The 19,103-nt window shown below is 41.2% G+C and overlaps 1 protein-coding gene and 1 long non-coding RNA gene across 2 annotated transcripts in view; one reads left to right on the top strand and one right to left on the bottom strand.

Moving 5' to 3' along the window:
- kif26ba (kinesin family member 26Ba) overlaps nt 1-19,103 on the top strand; it is a 78,344-nt gene that overhangs the window by 21,782 nt on the left and 37,459 nt on the right. Inside the window, exons 3-5 of the mRNA XM_056384725.1 lie at nt 1,483-2,211; nt 10,265-10,443; nt 16,619-16,826. Of these exons, the coding sequence (XP_056240700.1) occupies nt 1,483-2,211; nt 10,265-10,443; nt 16,619-16,826 (1,116 nt within the window). The remainder of the gene's footprint in view (nt 1-1,482; nt 2,212-10,264; nt 10,444-16,618; nt 16,827-19,103) is intronic.
- The window catches only part of LOC130174673 (uncharacterized), a 56,003-nt gene that overhangs the window by 19,819 nt on the left and 17,081 nt on the right, over nt 1-19,103 (bottom strand). The window lies entirely within an intron of this gene.

Here is a 19,103-nt window from a genome sequence, read left to right as displayed (position 1 = left end):
AGTGCCTGGTAATAGCACAGCAGTTTCAGAGAAAAGATTTCATGTCATCTGTGGAGAAGAACGCATACAATATAGCACAATATCACAGAAACACGTCACTATCATTCCTCCCTTTCTGTCTTTACCGTCTAACCCGTTACAATAGCTTGAGATAAATTTTTCATGTAACCATACACTCAGTTTGCTGTAACTATCACGTGTGCAGAAAAGGGTCAACACAGATACCTGGCTTTAGCGAACAGAAGAGGTGGGCAGGTTGAAAGCAGGATGGTAATTACAGTTATCATTTGAGCTGGCACCACCTACCACAGATGTTTTGTTGAATTACAAAGGTCCAAAGCAGACATTCACTCACTGATAATACACCAACACTACACCTACACTTAAGCCGACAATTAGCTCCCGACGTCACACAATCTCTTTAATCCCACCATCAGTCTCAAGGGCCTGGAGTAAAGCCAGACTTTTATAAGGAAAAACAGTTTCAATTTAATGACCCTTTGTCAGATAAAGTACTTAATGCTTTGTCGGAGAAATTGAAAAAATCTTTCCACTGGAGTCAAATACAATTTAGACGCAGATCTGTATCTGGGTGTGTGCGTGTGTTTTGCTTGTTAACTTTGATATTTAGACCAGAGAGTCATGGCAGGAGATTTAAAGTGGCTTTGCTCTGTGCAAGTGGCTCCAATTAGTCTGGAAAAAACACATGCACACGCACGCACACATAATACATACCTGTACATGCACATACATTCATGCACACAGGCACAGATAACTGCACAAACAAATTGGACAAATATCCTGATCTCCACGCATAAGAAAGCACACTATAATAGCTCACACACACACATACACACACCCACAAAAACGTACAAGCACCAACATAAGGACAGAAAAGAGCACACTACATTTAGTATTTTCTGTTTCTGTTTCTGTTTCTGCCGAACGTACCTACGACATGTACGGTACGTTCATTCCTAAGCTACACTCGATAAACAAGTACCATCACATTTTCAGAATTTTGGTATCAACTTGGTACCAAAGTATTGGTTTTCATGACATCATTACAACTGGGATGCCATTTAATATGTCTGTGACATGATATACCTTTAATATTTTGAACTCCTTACTGTACTTGCTGTATTAGACGACTGTCCAGCTTCTGTCACACTTTTTGACCTTTGTGTGTGTGTGTGTGTGTGTGTGTGTGTGTGTGTGTGTGTGTGTCTCTTCATTTTCATCTTCCCCCAGGCTACATGGCTATGTTTCTTGGATTTTCTATAAATATTCACAGTCATGACTTGTTAAACATGTCTATCATTTCTTCTCCTCTCCTCTCCTCTCCTCTCCTCTCCTAGGTTTTCTTCACTTACATTCTCTGTGCAACTCAAAACATGCTGTTCTTGCTTCATTTAGTTCTCATTCATTCCTCCAGACACCAGTCTAAATCTCACCCTTTTGTCTCTCTCTCTCTCCTTCCAGGATCCCTCCTTCTCCCTCCTCCTCCATGATAAGCTTCAGGTGCCTAACAGTTCTCGGCGGGCGTGGAATGAGCGTGATAGTCGCTGTGATGTCTGCGCTACTCACCTCACTCAGCTCAAACAGGAAGCTGTGCGCATGGTCCTCACTCTTGACCAGTGGGATTTGTCTCCCACCTCTTCCCCCCCTGCTTTGATTGGACGATATGGATCTCAAGGACCTCCGGGGCCACTCGGAGCATCTGGAGTACCAGGAGGCCCTGGATCTCGGGACTGGTCTCCTCCTTTTCTTCCTTCCTCATCCTCCTCAGCAGCTGCTGCTGCTTCATATCCTCCTCACCAATCATCCCAGTCACCTTCCCCAAGCCCAAGCCAGACGCCAACGCCCAGCCCGAGCCACGGACCATCCAACGCCAGCCATGGGAGTCCCTCAGTGGGGCAAACGTCCAGCTGTGCTCCCACAAACCCACAACCTCAAGGTCCAGGGCACAGACTGGGGTCCAAGCCCAGCTCTCTGGGGCTTGGAGGTGGGGTAGACAGAAGGAATGGGTCCCCCAGTTCAGGAAAAGCAGCTGGTTCCCAGCAGCAACCAGTAACTGGAGTAAACAGCCCCAGCAATAACAGTGGTAACAGCAGTAATAACGGGAGTGGAGCAGTACTGAGTACAGCAGCTCTGCAAGCCCATCAGCACATGAACCGAACTAATGGAGGAGTGACACTCTATCCGTACCAGGTAAGCTATGTGCAGAAATGTATGTGTGCACTTTTGTGTGCATATGTGTGTGCCTTACATTCACTCATAACGATCTGTCGAGCTATGTCTCCCATGACGACAGTGCAAATATCACCAGGAGACTGAATAAATTAATTCTGCTCTTGCATGATTATACCAAATGGTAACAGGCTACCACCACACAGATACATCTCTTGATATGCGTCAGGACAGGAACATTTTCATTTTCAGCTTGTACGTGGACCTACCTACTGTAGTGTGACCTTGTTAGATATCATCCACTGACTAAACCTGACTTCTGAGATAATGTGTTCAGCTCTCTCCTGTCCTCTTCTCAGCTTGTACAAAGTCAGATTAGGCTGTATTGCATCAGCCCCAGGCAAAGTGTGTGCCTGTATGTGTCCATGTGCACATGTCTGCGTGTTCCTAGTAGGTAAAGGAGGGAGTGACATGAGGCCGTTAAGGTACTTTAAAACCATTTGAGCTCGATGGTCGCAATTTGCGTAGAAATTCATTCTCCTTCAATGAGTCATAACTCAGTCAAATCTGACTTAAAAGATATGATACACATATTTTTAGATTGGGTGTGAGTGTTAATTCTGATGTCCATCACATATAAACCATTATTCCATGTAGAAATCATAAAAGATATGTTAGTTAGAGCTCATCCATGGGTACATTGCAGACAGGAACTGCTGGCATACTTTTAATGATGCCAAAATAGCAGCATCATACTTTCATTTTACGTTTCCCAAAGCATTGTAGGAGCTGTAGTTTCTAAATCTAGAGCATTACTATCACCCAAATCAAAGGAAGACAAATAATAAATATAGGGGGCCCAGCAGGTCAGACTATTATTAGTATAGTATAGTATATTATGTCATGGGCAAGGTTGCAAGCGCTCACAGCAAGTTTCATGTTACTTGAATAAAGATTGGCTGAGATATGACTTTCTTGTTTGGCATCTTTGTCGCCATTTTCGATTGGCTGTTACGGTTGAATGCTCTTGCAAATCAAAAATCCATGTGAAAACTATTGTCTTGGTCTGAAGGTAATCTGTCCCAACTTTGGTAAAGTTTGGATGAAGGTTGTTCAAGAAGCAGCAAAAACAAACTCCAAAATGACATGACAGGACAAGATAAGAGATGATAAGACAAGTTGCCATGTCTTGACCTTTGATGTTTATTAGCCAAAATGTATTTTTACGTATTGCAGCGCCCCCTAGAGACCAGTTGATGCCAATGAATTTAGGATTCCTCAAAATGTGTTTCCAAGACCATGTACCAGGTTTGGTCTGGTCTGGATACATACAAGCTGTTGCTGTGATATGACCTCAATTCCTGTCTGTCAGCGTCACTGCCATTTCCCGTTGAATGCAAAGAAAGAGACAATTGTGGATGTGTTCATTTAAGTAGCTAACTGGAAAACATCAAAGGGACATTGTGAAGTTTATTTTCCCCAAAAAGAGCTCTCTCTGGACACAATAATCACATTCCTAGAATTGAAAACCATCTCACACAAAATAACTTCTTAAACAGTGAAACAGGACAATTTAGCGCGAAACAAACTGTAAAAGTGACTCAAACGGAAAATGGAGATAAAAGAAGAGGTTTTAGGACGAGCGAGGAAGTAGGAGAGGGAGCGCGAGTAGACAAGAGAACAAGAGAGGAGGTTGGTAGGAGGCAGAAAACGCCTTAGGTGACGAGTGGTCTAGAGGTGTATAGAGGCAGGAGAGCTTAGACTCCAGGGGAGATCCAGAGGGGTGTGTGTGTGTGTGTGTGTGTGTGTGTGTGTGTGTGTGTGTGTGTGTGTGTGTGTGTGTGTGTGTGTGTGTGTGTGTGTGTGTGTGAATGTGTGTATGAGCGTGTACTACAGATGTAATAATTCATACAGTGATAATTAGGACTCTGGGGACTCTATGTCACACACCCCCGGTACCCCTTCACTCTTTCACTCTCATTCACTCTCTTTCTCACACACACTTACACAGTTTCTTTCCCTCTCCCCTATTATTTCTGTCTTTCTCACACTTTGTTTTCATATTCATGTCTTCTCCTATCGTGCTGTTCACCCATCTCTCTGTATATTTTTATTCAGTCCATGACTTGAATCAGATACAGAGATATGAATAGTGGGTTGAAATTACTTACGTACAGTCTCTGGAACTGTTTCGTTATCTTGTCCTACTAGTCAGAAATAAATGAGGCATAAAAGCTGTTATGTATTCTGGCCTGTCTTTGTGGAAATTACAGTCAGTGTTGAAATCTGAAGGAGGTTTTCTATTCTCTCAGCTCTTCTGTATTTGAGTTAGTACCTGTGTTGGGAGGTGTAAAATGTTAGTGAGCCTGAGTGTTTGTGCTGTGACTTTGACAGTAATGGTGTTTCAGCAGGAAAGGAGAAACAGAGCATGATAATAAATCACCCTTGTTTAGACTCACCCCTGGGAGAGAGAGAGAGAAAGAGGAGGAGCTGAGCAGAGAGATGCTCAAAAAATGGAAATGGAAAGAAATAAAGGGAGATAAGACTGAAAGATATAGAGATGTAGAGAGAAAGGGTGAAGAGAGTCTAAGAGAGATGTGTTTAGAATAAGAGTAGAAGAAATTTTATTATAGGGGCTAGATCTGGTACTTTAATTTCTTAACTCTGAGACCTCAGCCTATATGGACACATTGCTGAGATGTGGGATTGGATTTTGTTGCTTTACTGCCGTACAGCACGAATCATAAAAGATGGCTGTTGATGCATCAGCTGAGCTTTCAGACGGTCTCACAATGGCTGATGATTGAACGCAGGCCAAATGAGAAATCTCTTCCAACATGTTCACGCTCTTCAGCAAAGTGACAGAGAAAACAAACACAGGTGGACTGACAGAAGGGAAAGTAAGAGGGTTGAAAGTCAACAACCTGCAGTAGGAATCAGTGGGCTTCATAGGAAATGTGTGTATCACTCTTCAGAAACACTACCAGAACCACACTGGTGCTGTCTTATTCAATTTAACTGTTTTAATGATTAAAATCACCATTAAAGTCACCTTCAAAGGTAGCACAAGACCCAGAGAGCTGAAAGAGAGAGGACGCAGAGGGAGACAGAGAGAGGAAGCAACCTGTCTGCCAGTGAAGCTGACATTAAAATCCTGCTGGGTCAGCAGTAGTGACAAAGAGGTGACAAACCAAAGGTCCAGGCTGCAAAACTAATGGGTGAGGTCAGACGGCAGTCTGCTCAGTGATATATGGTTCTTTAATTTGCTCCAAGAAACCACACAGAAACTGCTACGTCAACTGTTAACTGTTATTTAGTATCCCAATGTCATATTCACCATCACTGTACCTTTCAACTAACAGAAACTGTAAAGTAAAATCAGAAAAAAATCAAGTCTATAAATATGTTCATTTACATTTTTGGGCTTTTTATGGTTGTGGTTTAGAAGGGATGGGTCTCTCTCTCTCCCTCTCTCTCTGGCATGAGAAAACGAATCTAACATTGTCTGTTTGCCCTCGCTCTGTCCTTCAAGCAGCTAATTGAAAACAGGTTTATACAGTATGGTGTGTGCCTGTGTGTGTGTGTGTGTGTGTGTGTGTGTGTGTGTGTGTGTGTGTGTGTGTGTGTGTGTGTGTGTGTGTGTCTACTTTCAACAATGGTTAGATAAGCGTTCCTAATTTACCGTGTATGTGTTTGTTATTGTATATCTTGCAGAGAGAAACAGGATGTGAGATACAATACACCACTTGAACAAATCATATCATATTTTGTATAAAGTAAGTGGAGGGGGCTGTGGAGGCCTAAATGTTAAGGAAACTTGTGTCGGGAGGGTCGTCCAGCAGAATAAATCCAGGTGGGCAAAGAGAAAGAGTAGTACTGGTCCCACCCTCATTACCACCACCTTGGTGCCCTCGAGCAAGGACCTTAAATACCAACATAAAATAAGGGCATGATAAGAGTATGCCATTTAGCTAACAACCTTTGTATTGCGTATTTTGTAGCATATATTGAATATTTTGGGTCAGAAGGCATGTCTCTGGTATTCCTTAACATTATCTGTACTGCAAAGTGAAGGTACATAAATCTGTATTTCTTCCTGTCATCATTCTTTCTTTTAACTTTTGTAGCCTTGAGGCTGTTTCTGATTTGATTATACAACATTCTGTGCTGTATATATGTTGATAGGAGGCATACTCAATCCAACCCTACTCTGCCTCATCTTTACTCTCTGTCTCTCTCTTTCTCTCTCTATATATATATACAGTATATACATATGTATATATACACATACAGTAGCAAGACGAAGTATGTGAACCCTCTGGAATGATATGGTTTTCTACATTGATTGATCTTAAAATGTGATCTGATCTTCATCTAAATCACAAATGTAGACAACACCATGTCCCTAAGCTAATTTCCCACAAACAATTATAATCTTTTCTGTCTGTATTGAACACACCCATTAAACATTCACAGTGCTGGTGGAAAAAGTAAATGAACCCTTGGATTTAATAACTGGCCAAACCTCCTCTGGCACCAATAATCACAAACAGGCTCTTCGAGTAGCTGCTGATCAGACCAGCACAATGTTCAGGAGTAATTTTGGACCATTCTTTTTTATAGACCTGTTACAGCTCAGCCAAGAAAAATACAGTGCTTTGTGTCTTATTAGTTAAAATAGATTGTGTTCGTTCATAATTGTAACTTGAAACCTGACCATATTTCAGGAACCCTCATCTTATACATGAGATGAGGGTTCACTTACTTTTGCTTGCCATTGTATATATACCGTCCGCTCCAGTCTGAATTCGGAAAAATAGGTTCATATAGATGTTCATGTACTAACACTGTGTTGTTAGGTATTCAAAGGCACACACACACAGTATATAAGTGTGTACACACAGAGACACATATACAGTACATACTAGCTTTCTTTCCTTCCCACTCTTTCTCCCATAGACTCTCTCTGTCTCCAATGTGAAATAAATTAACACCCTGTTCCATTTGCTCACTTACTTCATTTTTTTTTATGTCTCTCCCTCACTTTGGTCCTGAAAGGGCAGCCTCTCCTCCACCCTGCTGCAGTGAGCATTTATGTAGATTATTTTACAGATTGTGTCTATCCCCCTGATAACCACAGGCAGGACCACACACATACGTGGAAACAAAAACACCCCATTTCTGTTTTCACCCTCATGCAAGCCAGAAACTTCAGCCACAAATTCAATGTTGGTTGCCTGAAGCATATGGTTGGAAAAGGATGTAAAAAATAAAATAAATCTAAGAGAGACAAATGAGGAAGCTGGATGCTGGGGAAATGGCATTTGCGTTGTAATGAAGATGAATGAGCAAGTTTTTTTCCTTTTTCTAAGAGCAGAGAAAGAAGGCTGTAGGTACGTGCTATAGTGTAGAGGAATAGGGACGAGAGTGACAGAATAAGTTTTCGACTGTTTTTTTTTCACTTCGTATTTCGGTGGAAATCTGATATCACAGCTAAGTCCCACATTCACAGGTACAATATCAGAACCAGCTGTTCTGTGAAAACATTGTCTGATGCTGTGTTTTTATTGATCTGCAGTATTATTTTACATTTCACCCTTGTATTATCCTCAGTACTTGTTGTTTGTCCTCTTATCATCTATATCCTATTCTCTCCTGTTGTTATGGCCTAATATCCCTATAGGGATCATTAAAGTTTCATCCAGTGAAATTTAATCAAATTTACAGTAAAACACAGAGATAGTAACTAAGCCTTTATGTCCTGAGTGAAAATCTGAATAGGACAAACATGACAACCGCCTAAGAACAAAAACCATCATTCTGATTTGTGTGTGCAGTAGTTCAGGTGCAGACAGCTCTCATACAAGCTGGTTTAATGAAAACAATGACGCATAATTACCCATCAGCACATGTTTCAGATACCTTTTGACATATCATGATATTATAAATGCAAATTTGATTATTGCATTTTTTAGCCATGAGCAGTGTGGCTCTATGGATGGCAATGTTGGTCAGTCCTGCTTAATATTACCTGCTTCACACTAACTAGCCTAACAGCTGCACCTTCACTACCTGCCACATATTCTTCCTCCACCTCCAGTTTTCAGCTCACATAATAACCCTCTGTGGTGACTTTTTTTCTACTCTGTCCAAGTAGTTTTCCGCTTCCCATTCATGAGGATGAATGAGTAACCAGTGCAAATGAACAGGTATTCCATGTAGCTGCTGAACCTTTATTCCATATGTTCACAACTCTTTTAATAATGCAGGGGTAGCAAGCCAGGTCTGAGCATTTGAAATGGGTGGAAATGCACAGAGGGGTATGGTACATAAACTATAGAGGCATCTCATTTACAATAGGTAATTTATCAAGGCAGTGGGCTGCGTGCTTGGACCCCAGAAGCCCTCAGCAGTAAATATACGCAGAGTGGAAGTGATTTACACACACACACACAGGTGCAGAGAAGTGCAGACACATGCATGCACAAGGACACACACAGACATACTCACAAGAGACATACATGCTCGCAGATTAGCTCTCACACAAGCTATAGTTCCTTTATTGGAGCACGTGGTTATGATTTAGGTGCTCTGCTGTCTGGCTACTGGCAGCACATAAAGAACTATAATCAATAATCCATATCTATTTCACGAATGGGTTGCCTACACACACAGACGCAAACACACAAACATGAACACACATGCCCATACATATACATCAATGCACACGCATCTGTGCACAGTGTCAAACTTATGCGTCACACACTCTCATAAAGCAATTAAATTGTCACATAAATTCTTCTTTGTGTGTGACTGCATGTCTCAGGCATCCTCTGAAGCTGGTACAGGCCGACTCCAAACACTGCTCACACAGAGGGTCATACTGATACAGGCAGAGATACTGCACACCTATCAAAGACCAACACACACATAAAAAAGCAACAATACTTAAAATCGCACACTTTGTTGACAAGAAGGATCGATGAAGAGATTTTGAGTAAGAGATAGCTGAATGTGCTTTTTTATAATATGCAGTGGGACCAGGGAATGAATTTAACATCTTGGTCACTCTCAGATACTTATAGAAAAATATCAATAAATAGGGTCCAGTGGTCTAGTGGTTACGGCACATACCATGTAATTGCAAAGCTCAACTCCAGCCAGCGGACCCTTGTTATATCTCACACCTGTCTTTCTTTCTCCATGTGTCCTGTCTACTGTATAGCTACACTATCACCTGTAATAAAGGCAGAATGGCCAAAAAAATACAGTTACTCAAACAGGCCAGGAAATTTAATTTCTTTACACTGTTATAAGTTCAAAGGTGTCTCTCTTTGTCCTCACTAGCATTCGTCCCTGCATGCTATCTAATAAAGCACAAACACCATGAAAGATGATCCAATAATAAAGGAGAAACAAAGGTGAGTAGCTTAAGATGGCAGAGCAAAGGGACAGAGGGGATTGAATTGAGTAGGGAAGCGATATCAAAAGTAAAAAAAAAAAATGGTGAGAGGAATAGACAAGAAGAAAAGTAAGGGTGAAACAGGATGAGAAGGCTTAAGGTTAAAAGAGAGAGTCTGAGGCAGGAGGGTGTTTGTTTGTTTGTTTGTTTGTTTGTTTGTTTCTATCTATCTGGGACTCAGAATCATTCTGCTGCTGGTTCACTGTGATCACTGCAAAAGCTTATCTGCAGTCTGTCTGCCAAGGAAAACACACACACACACACACACACACACACACCTACACACACACACACACAGACACACACACACACACACACACACACACACACACACAAAATCTCATCTGTCAGGGTGGGAGAGGGGGAAGAGGAGGGGTGAGAATATGACTCTGTTGGGTGACTTTGTCATTTTCTTTCTTTCTTTTGTTCTTTCTTTCTTTCACTGCTTCTTTGATGGATTTTATATCTTCACAGCAACAGATTGTTGTTGATGACGCAGACACACATGTAATCATTTCTAATTTATTTTCTGAACTCTTTGAGTTTTTTGTTAGTTATAGTAAAACGTCTCTCTCTCTCTCTTTCGCTCTCTGTCTCTCTCACTCATATCAGATCTCCCAGATGATCTCTGAGGCCTCCAGAGAAGGACTGACTGAAGCTGCTCTGAACCGCTACAACACACACTCTCCTTCACACACAAATTCACCATCACACACAAACTCTCCCTCTCACACAGCTGTAACCACCACGGCACCGACTGCCACCTCCGCCGCTGCCTCTTTCTTTGCCAGGTAAGATGCTTTCACATCAAAGTACTGCTGACAGATCTTATTTTGATATTAACGTTAATGGTCAGGAGAGGACGATAACATCTGATTTTAGCCTCCACACTTAATTAAACTTTTTTTGCATTCATCTCCACATCTGTTGATGTTTCTGGTGATGTCAATAAGAAAGTGTTTTTAAACTGCAAAAACTCCATCACTAATTCAACACCACCAGCTCTGCATCTCCCAGTTCTATTTTGTGTTTGAATTTGACTAAAATGTCTTCTGAGAACTGCAGACAATGTGACTGAATGGAACAAAACAGGACTGAGAGGCATCTGCTTGTAGAGAGCCACAGGAAGCCCATTGATGTTAGCATACTAATATCAACACTGTAGCAGTGTATTATGCCATTATCCTACAAGGATTGATTTTTTAGGGATTTAGCAGCATTATGAAGACTAAGAGAATTAGTTTTTCAGAGAATGTAAATTTCAGTAAAAACAAGGATCTGACATGCATCTTACTAGCTTATATGTGCAAAGATTTATCACTGGGTTAACACAGTATCCTGGGTTTAAAAGTGCCAACATCGACTGTTATGCTCTTAAGTTGTTTCATAAAGCAAAAAGAATGAAAGAACGGGTTCACTAATAACTGCATTGTTAGATGAAGTAAGAGGAAGGTGGTGGAAAATTGAATACAATCATATGTTGTGCATAAGTCTACTTACTTATCTTTTGGTGTGTTTGTGTATGAATCAACTATCCAGTCGTCAATGAGCTGTGTAATCAAATCTTTAGAAATGCAGAGCGACACAACTTAAATAAGACACGGGTAATATGGGTAAATTATTGATGAATAAACATGGCAAGCTCAAAATGAATGTCTAAATTATTCATGGGTAACACAAGACTATGAGTGAGTCACAGTGTCTGAAGTATTGCTGATCCTTCTAATCAAATGAGCTGCTTTAAATCACATTTTAAATTATTTTCCTCCACACTCTTCTCTTCTCTTCAACACATTCTCGTCTTTTGTGTTTGTGTGTGCAGTGGGTGTGTGTCTGTGTGTTGGATATATGACTGACGTGCAGCAGACAGTGATGTCTGGCTTTCGATGCACCAGTGACCAGGCTGACTCGTAAACTGTTCATGAATGCTCACAAACACATGTGCGCACACACTCTCTCTCTAGCTTTCTTTCTATGACCCCCTGAACTGTCAGGTAACAAGGACATTTTACGCAAACACACACGCACGCACAACACATCTGGTTGACATTCAAAACGTACAGCCAGCTGTGTTGCGTCGATTTATGAGCATTAACCTTCTAAGTGAAAGAACATGGTTTGTTTAATGGTGCAGGTGTCACTGTGTGTGTTGAAGTGTGTGTCTAGCTGTCAGTCTTTTTTCTCCTGTTCTAGCCTGTGTAATTATTGTAGATGCTCAACACTGTGATGTGTAATTTCCTCTTAAATTCAATGTGACAAAGTGTCACAGTGTTTGTTTTGTTTGCTGTTTGAAATTTCACATACGCATGCACAGTTTGTCTGTGTTTTTCCTGTCAATTGTGTGTGAGTTTATAGTAAGATTTCAGTTTAATTGGAAAAACAAAACAAAAAAACAAACAATGTATACTCTGTCACCTTTTAGTTTTGACTCTGGTGTGTACGTGTGTGTATTTGTGTTTATGGTTGATTGATGCAGCCATGCAGTGCTGGTAAATCCCATGGTTGTCTTGGTCTTTACTCTCAGACGTGGACTGCATACAGACACTCATAACACACATTTGTGCACACACACGCACACACACACACACACACACACACACACACACACACACACACACACACACACACAATCACACACACACACACACACACACACACACACACAAACACACACACAATCCTCCTCATGCTCACTGTCTGCACACAGCAAAATCCCTGTGCCCACCACATCTCCTCTCACCTGATCCCTCTCTTCCTCCTCATCCTCCTCTCATCCTCATGTCTTTTCTGTCATCCTCCTCTCATTTAATTGCTTCCTTTATTTCTCGTTTGCTCTCTTTCTCCCACTCATTTCTTTCTTTCTTTGCCATTGTCCTTTTTATACCTCTCCACTCTACTCCTAAAATTTTTTTCTATTTTCACACTGACCTTTTCTTTACCTCTGCTAATGTGCATGTGAGTAATATCTTTCATTAGTACCAATCTGTCTGTGAATATGTCACACTCACACAGCAGCGCTCCATCTTCCCAGTGCTGTGGTGGTGGCCCTCTGGGGATGCTGGGATAGAGGATATAGACATGCTTTACTTGCCTAGGTTTGTGTGTGTGCGCGCTTTTGCTCACTGGGGGAAGGGAGTCCCTATCAGTGCAGGAATTTTTTACTGCATGCTCCGAGGATTGGATCTTTAGGGATTTGGCTGGCTGTGTGTGTGTGTGTGTGTGTGTGTGTGTGTGTGTGTGTGTGTGTGTGTGTGTGTGTGGTATGTGTGTGTGTGTGTATGTGCGTTGCTGGAGGTGGCAGAGTAAATGAATAGGTCCCAAGTGAATTGGTGAATTGAGGAGGTGTTGTTATTTTGGATGGAGGATGGTTGAGAAATGGAGGGGGTGCTGTGTCTTCTTCTACCTCTTGCTGCCTCTCCTCGGTTTTCTTAGAAAAGAACTATTCAATCAAACGATAATTGGCCACCAATTAGCCACAATTAATAATGGGTGATTGATGATTTAAATAGGTGGTCAATGATTAAAAAAATTACCATATGATGTGCCTCAGAACCACATTTATTGTTGTTTTTTTGCTCATGTGTCATTTAACATGAACTGAAAACAGGTAATTAACAGAAAGAGACAAATTTTAATTTGCTCTTCAAGTGGTCTCACTGTTTTTAATACTAGAGTTACTGGGAGGGCAACAAGAGAGTGAGATCAACTATTCTATCCATTCAATATTTTCCCTTAGTAAAAATACTGATAACTCACAAACATTAATTTCTGACCTTGCATTGTTTATTAAAAAGTGTTTAAAACAATAAGACATTTATATACTTCAGAAAGATGAGCAGCTAGCTGAGATATATTCAGTACCACAGACATGCATTACGTATATTAGGACACACATGAGCTAGAAGTTTCATGTGGCCATTGTAACTCCATGTTGAACACAATGGTATTAATATTTTATTGCTCAGGCTTGTTTGCACTTTCACACGGGCAATATATCTGGTGGCCTTTTATTAGGGAGTAGGAAGTGTGTATATTGGAGGGTACATGTCCATTAAGAGAATAGATAGATAGTTTCAGTAAAGCCTGTCCTCTGCCCATACCTGTCTTACTGACCCCATACAACAAACACACACACACACATACACACACACACACACACACACACACACACACTCCCTCCACTGACAGCCTGTTAAATAGAATGTAATTTGCTACTAAGGAAACAACACAGCCCACGGACACCAGTGTGTGTGTGTGTGTGTGTGTGTGTGTGTGTGTGTGTGTGTGTGTTTGTGTGTGTGTGTGTGTGTGTGTGTGTGTGTGTGTGTGTGTGTGTGTGTGTGTGTGTTTGTGTGTGTGTCTCTGTGTTTCAAGTGAATCTCTGTATGTACAGTACATGTCAAGTGTAAGTGTATGTAGTTGCATAAAAGGAAGAAGAAGAGAAAGCCACAGCTAGAGAGAGACGCATGAAGGGACAGAGGGGAAGAGAGGCAAGGATGGATGACGGGATCAATATATGAAAGGAAGGCTGAACGGATGGTGGGATGGATCGGTGGGTGTATGGAGGGCAGAGAAGAAGGCAAAGAGAGACAGCAAAGGATGAAAGGATAAAAATAATTGGGGGGTAAAATAGAGGGAAAAATAAGAGATGATTATAGAGTGAGAGGGATTTAAAAGAGTTATGGCGTGAATGAATGTAATGGAGAGGGGGTGTAAATAAAATGATGGTGGTAATAGAGGAAGAGCTGAAGGATAGAGAGATGGAGTAGATGGATGGAAAACAAGTGCCCTTCACTTTAGGCTTTGATTGGAATAGATCCACTTGGCCAAATCCCAGGCCACTTGTCATTAAACGCTACCAATTAGCTTGTGTGTGTGTGTGTGTGTGTGGTGTGTGTGTGTGTGTGTGTGTGTGTGTGGTGTGTGTGTGTGTGTGTGTGTGTGTCTACCCTGCTTGAAATGTGCCACAGATTAAATCAGTCAGGTTGTGAGAACATAGTAAACAATACCAGTACATGCAAATACACAGAACAGAAAGATCATTTGCAGTGGTGGGAAAAAAGTGTACATGCTACAAGTAGGAATCTCCAACAGCAGAGTAGACTGCGCATGAATCCATCATAGTCATGTCTCATCCTACGACCATCAGCACTGCAGCAGAAGCAGCAGCTGCAGCAACTGCAGCAGCCATGTTTCCATTGTTACTTAGAAATCAAGCAGTAGATTTTAAATCGGACACATCTATCTCACTGAATCTTCAGTAACACCAGTAACACCATTATTGTTTTTAAGATACTGTAAATTCCTGCACCTGACGAGTACCAGTTTTTATAATCCACTACACGTGTATCTTCATGCTGCCAGGAGGGCTTTAAGTATTCAAGTGGTATAATAAGAAAACCAGTAATTGCTTTTGATCACATTTGCTGCAATATGTATGTGAGCTTAGCTTACACACAGTGAGAAACCACTTAGGGGTCTTCTTGTGGAGCTTTGTTGCATACAGTATATGCCGTCACACACATTCACAGTCACACACAAATCTCCTGGGAGAGCTAGTCAAATGGTGAAACGCTTCGTCGTTCTACGGGTCACTGAATCCACATACCCCCCACCTCCTCCTCTTGCACTGCACCTCTCTCTCTCTTCTATTTGTCCCTCTCGCTCTCCCCCCTCGCTCCCTTTCCCTTACTGACTCTCCCCTTCGGTCTCATTTCTGTAACCTGCTGCAGTTAATTGAAAGCCAATGGTGTGAGAATATGGCTCTTTGACAGAGAGTGTGTCAGGGCGCAAGGTCTTCTCTCTCTCTCTCTCTCTCTTTATAATCTTAGAAATATATACGAGGACATTATAAAGAAGAACTGAGCATGAATCCCTGCCAGTTCTATTTTAGAGCTATTTCATTTTATCATCTTGTTAATACAGCTGCTGTGTGTAACTCAGATTGCCAGGAAATATGCCTGTTTGAATTGTGGCTTCTTAAATCCCAGAGAAGGAAATATATTGACACATATAGTGAAGAATGGCAGTAAATCACTAGGGTGAATTATTGCAAGCAAATTTACTGGCTCTCCCTCAAGAAATATCTTTTTAACAGAGACCCTGTGTTCAAAAACTATCATCAAGTACAACAAAATTAGGCACATTATTCACAGGCTAAAATCATACAGATGAACACTTACATTTGGCCATGATAGATTTGTAGAAGACAAAATGACAGAGGGAGGAAATTGTAGTGCTTGGTAATAGCTGTTTCTTTACTATAAATTCCTTCATGTAAGTTAAACCAGAAATTCAGGCGTGACTATGTGATATTTTCTGCTTTGTGAGAAAGAAAGAGAGTTAGAGATGTCGGCAGAAAAGTTTGACACTAAAAATGATGTACTGATGTGCTGAGAGAGGCAGACAGAAAGAAGCTGCTGTGTTGAGCTAAGAAATGAGAGAGTGAGGAGAACAGAAGGACAAAGAAGTTTAGAAGTTGAAGTTAAAGGGAGGGAAAGAGTAAGGAGAATCTGAGAGCAGGAAAGTGATGGAGTATATATAAATATAATTTTTGGTGGCTCCTTTTGAGCTAAATGCCGCAGGGAATTGAGCAGCAAGAAAGCAAATGAACCACTCCCCATCCAGATGTTGCTACATATGTAAACAGTAGTATGTGTGTGTGTGTGTGTGTGTGTGTGTGTGTGTGGGTCTTTGTGTGTACATGTGTTGAAGGGTGTGTAATCAATTTCTATTCTGCAGTTAGCATATTTGCCATGGTTGTTGTGCGGTAAATGGTAAGGATGTAATTGAAGACCTGTGTTGTCATGCACATGTGCCACGATACTTCCTGTCCATCCTCATCTCCTTGTATTTATCCATTTAAACAACTTAGTGTTTATGATATTTTTTTTACAGTATGGTTTTAACATATTAATCATACTGACTGGATTCTCTTTCCTCTTCCTCTCTGCTTTCCTCTCTCAGAGCTGCGCAAAAGTTGAACTTGGCTTCCAAGAAGAAGAAGCAGAAGACCGCTGCAGTCACAGCCCCGGTGACATCATCATCACCATCATGTGACCCCCCTCTGTTTCCGACCAATTTCAGCTCCGCCCTGTTGATGGCCCCTCCCCCAGCTCCACCCTGCCTTCTCCGTGCAGCCAATAAGATAAAAGACACCCCTGGGCTTGGAAAGGTAATGTAAAAACATTTACTTGACGGTTGTGTTGGAAGAAAGTCTGACTTTTACACATTTACACACTATTTTCTTCTATAAGTCTAATGGGTCCACTACTCAACACCCAAAACAGGTATCATTAATTTAATCAAATAAAAAGCAAAAACTTACAACTTTTAATTAATCAATAATAAATACATTTTTGTTACTTGTATCCATGGTGTCTTTAATGCTATTAAAGATTCTTTTCCATAGTCAATGGACAGTTATGTGTTAAAAGTTTCAGACTATTGTTCTCGGACTATAATGTTTGATAACTGCCTCTCATTTCTATCAAGTATGGTAAATGCATCTTAGACTCCATTTACACTTGGCATTAAAACGTGTTTCATGTCTAGATTGCATCTAGAAATGATTTTAACTTGATTAAAGTTACACTGGTATTAATGTGTCTCCAGTGTCCACATTGAGATCTGATTTCTATGTCCAGCTCACGTCACATCCCCCTCTCGACCGAGCGGGTCCAAAAATACAACAAACAACAACAAAAGGATTTGAAAAACATGGTAGCCATTCATGAAGCTGTGTTACTGTGTTCACTTGCTTTTCGAAGCAGCTGAAGAAGCTTTCTTCGACAACCGGAATGCTGAAATCAAAAGCAGAGGAGAATGGAAGAGACTGCTTCGTGTATTTATTGAATAATGGCTGCTACCTCGCTGGTTTGGAACAGTAATTTGCGATTACATATTTCCATGTGTATGTGGACTGAAAACACAATTGCATTTATTCTTGTGTTCATTGGAGTCAGGGATGCACCTTGACCACCTTCAGAAGTGGTGTGGCTATTGGAGCACAATCCATCCTCCATGCGTCTTGGGCACATTTACACTTGTATTTTCATGTGGTCAAGCAATATCCGACTGTAATCTGATCAACCAAAATGCATTTTAATGCCAGGTGTAAATGGGGTTTTAATGACAGAGCAGGAGTCTTCATAATTTTTCCACTTATAAAATGGGACATGACTGACAGCAAGAGGTTAGTCAGACACATCACTTCATACCCATTCATTTTGTTGACGTGTGCAGCAAATGCCTCATCACAGTTAAGACTAAAAAGTTTATTATTGTAGATGTAAACTCTGACTCATCATCCTTGTCTTGATTTTAACACATGCCTGCAGACAGAACAGTGTCATAGCCCGTGATTCAACTAAGGCCAAAAGTGTTTTATCACTTTAAACCATGGACAAGTCCAGTCTCTGTGGAAATTATTCTGTTTAATTGAAAATTGAAATGTTTTGTACTGTATTAGAGGAGTATTACCGAGATACTTATTTGTATGTTGCCTAATTTTGATAAAGCGTTGATTATTAATTTTATCTAACATGTCTACAGGCAGCCCAGGTTTTAATGGCAGCATTTGCTCAAAATCAATTATAGTAACAAATCAAGAGATTTGGTTTGAGGTTGAGAACTATTGCAGTCCACAAAGTGCTGGAATGTGCTAAAAACTGAGCTGTGGTGTTTTATCATGACCTTGGCCAGTTTGTCTGAGTGTGTCTACTGATATGTGTGTGTTTGTGTGTGTGTGCGGGTGTGTGTGTGTGTCACCCCTGCTGTACCGTACCGAAATGTAGCCTAATGGTTACCACGGTAACACATCTCAGGCTGACAAAAGTCATCTGTCACCGTTGCTAGTGGTTGATGAAACGTGTGTGTGTTGTGGATCTGAGGGGGAGGGGGTTGGGGGGGGGTTCATGCTTCTCAAGTGTGTGCAATATTGATCGTCCATGTAATGAGTTTTTAGTGCCCCCTCCTCCACAGTTTGAGTTTGAGGCTCACTGACTGTATGTGTGTGTGAGTGTGTGTGTGTGTGTGTGTGTGTGTGTGTGTCTGAGTGTTTCCTTACTGCTAGAAAATGAATGAGTATGGATAACAAAATCAAAACGGCAGTGTCTGTTACCGTACACAGAGAGTGAAAAGGGACCCCACACATATCCTGTTGTGTTTTTGTGCGCGTAGGTGTGAGTATGAAATTGTGAGAGTGCATCACAGTTGGGTGTGCATACTGTGTCTGTGAGCTCCTGTCTGTCTCTGTGTGTGCATTTCCATGTGTGACTATACTAGTTTTTATGACAATGTATTTTTTTTCATTTCACCTTGATTCGACAGAGGACAGTGGAGGAGACAGAAACAAGGGGAGAGAGAAGGGCATGACATGTCACAGGGTGTTGTTACGTGCAGTTATCCTGCATGTGCTGTAACCATTTGGCTACTGGGTCACTCCATCACC

The sequence above is a fragment of the Seriola aureovittata genome, chromosome 1 (assembly GCF_021018895.1).
Source record: "Seriola aureovittata isolate HTS-2021-v1 ecotype China chromosome 1, ASM2101889v1, whole genome shotgun sequence".
NCBI classification, from domain to species: Eukaryota; Metazoa; Chordata; class Actinopteri; order Carangiformes; family Carangidae; genus Seriola; species Seriola aureovittata.
The sequence above is the reverse complement of the archived record's forward strand: the minus strand, read 5'-3'. Positions and strand labels throughout refer to the sequence as shown.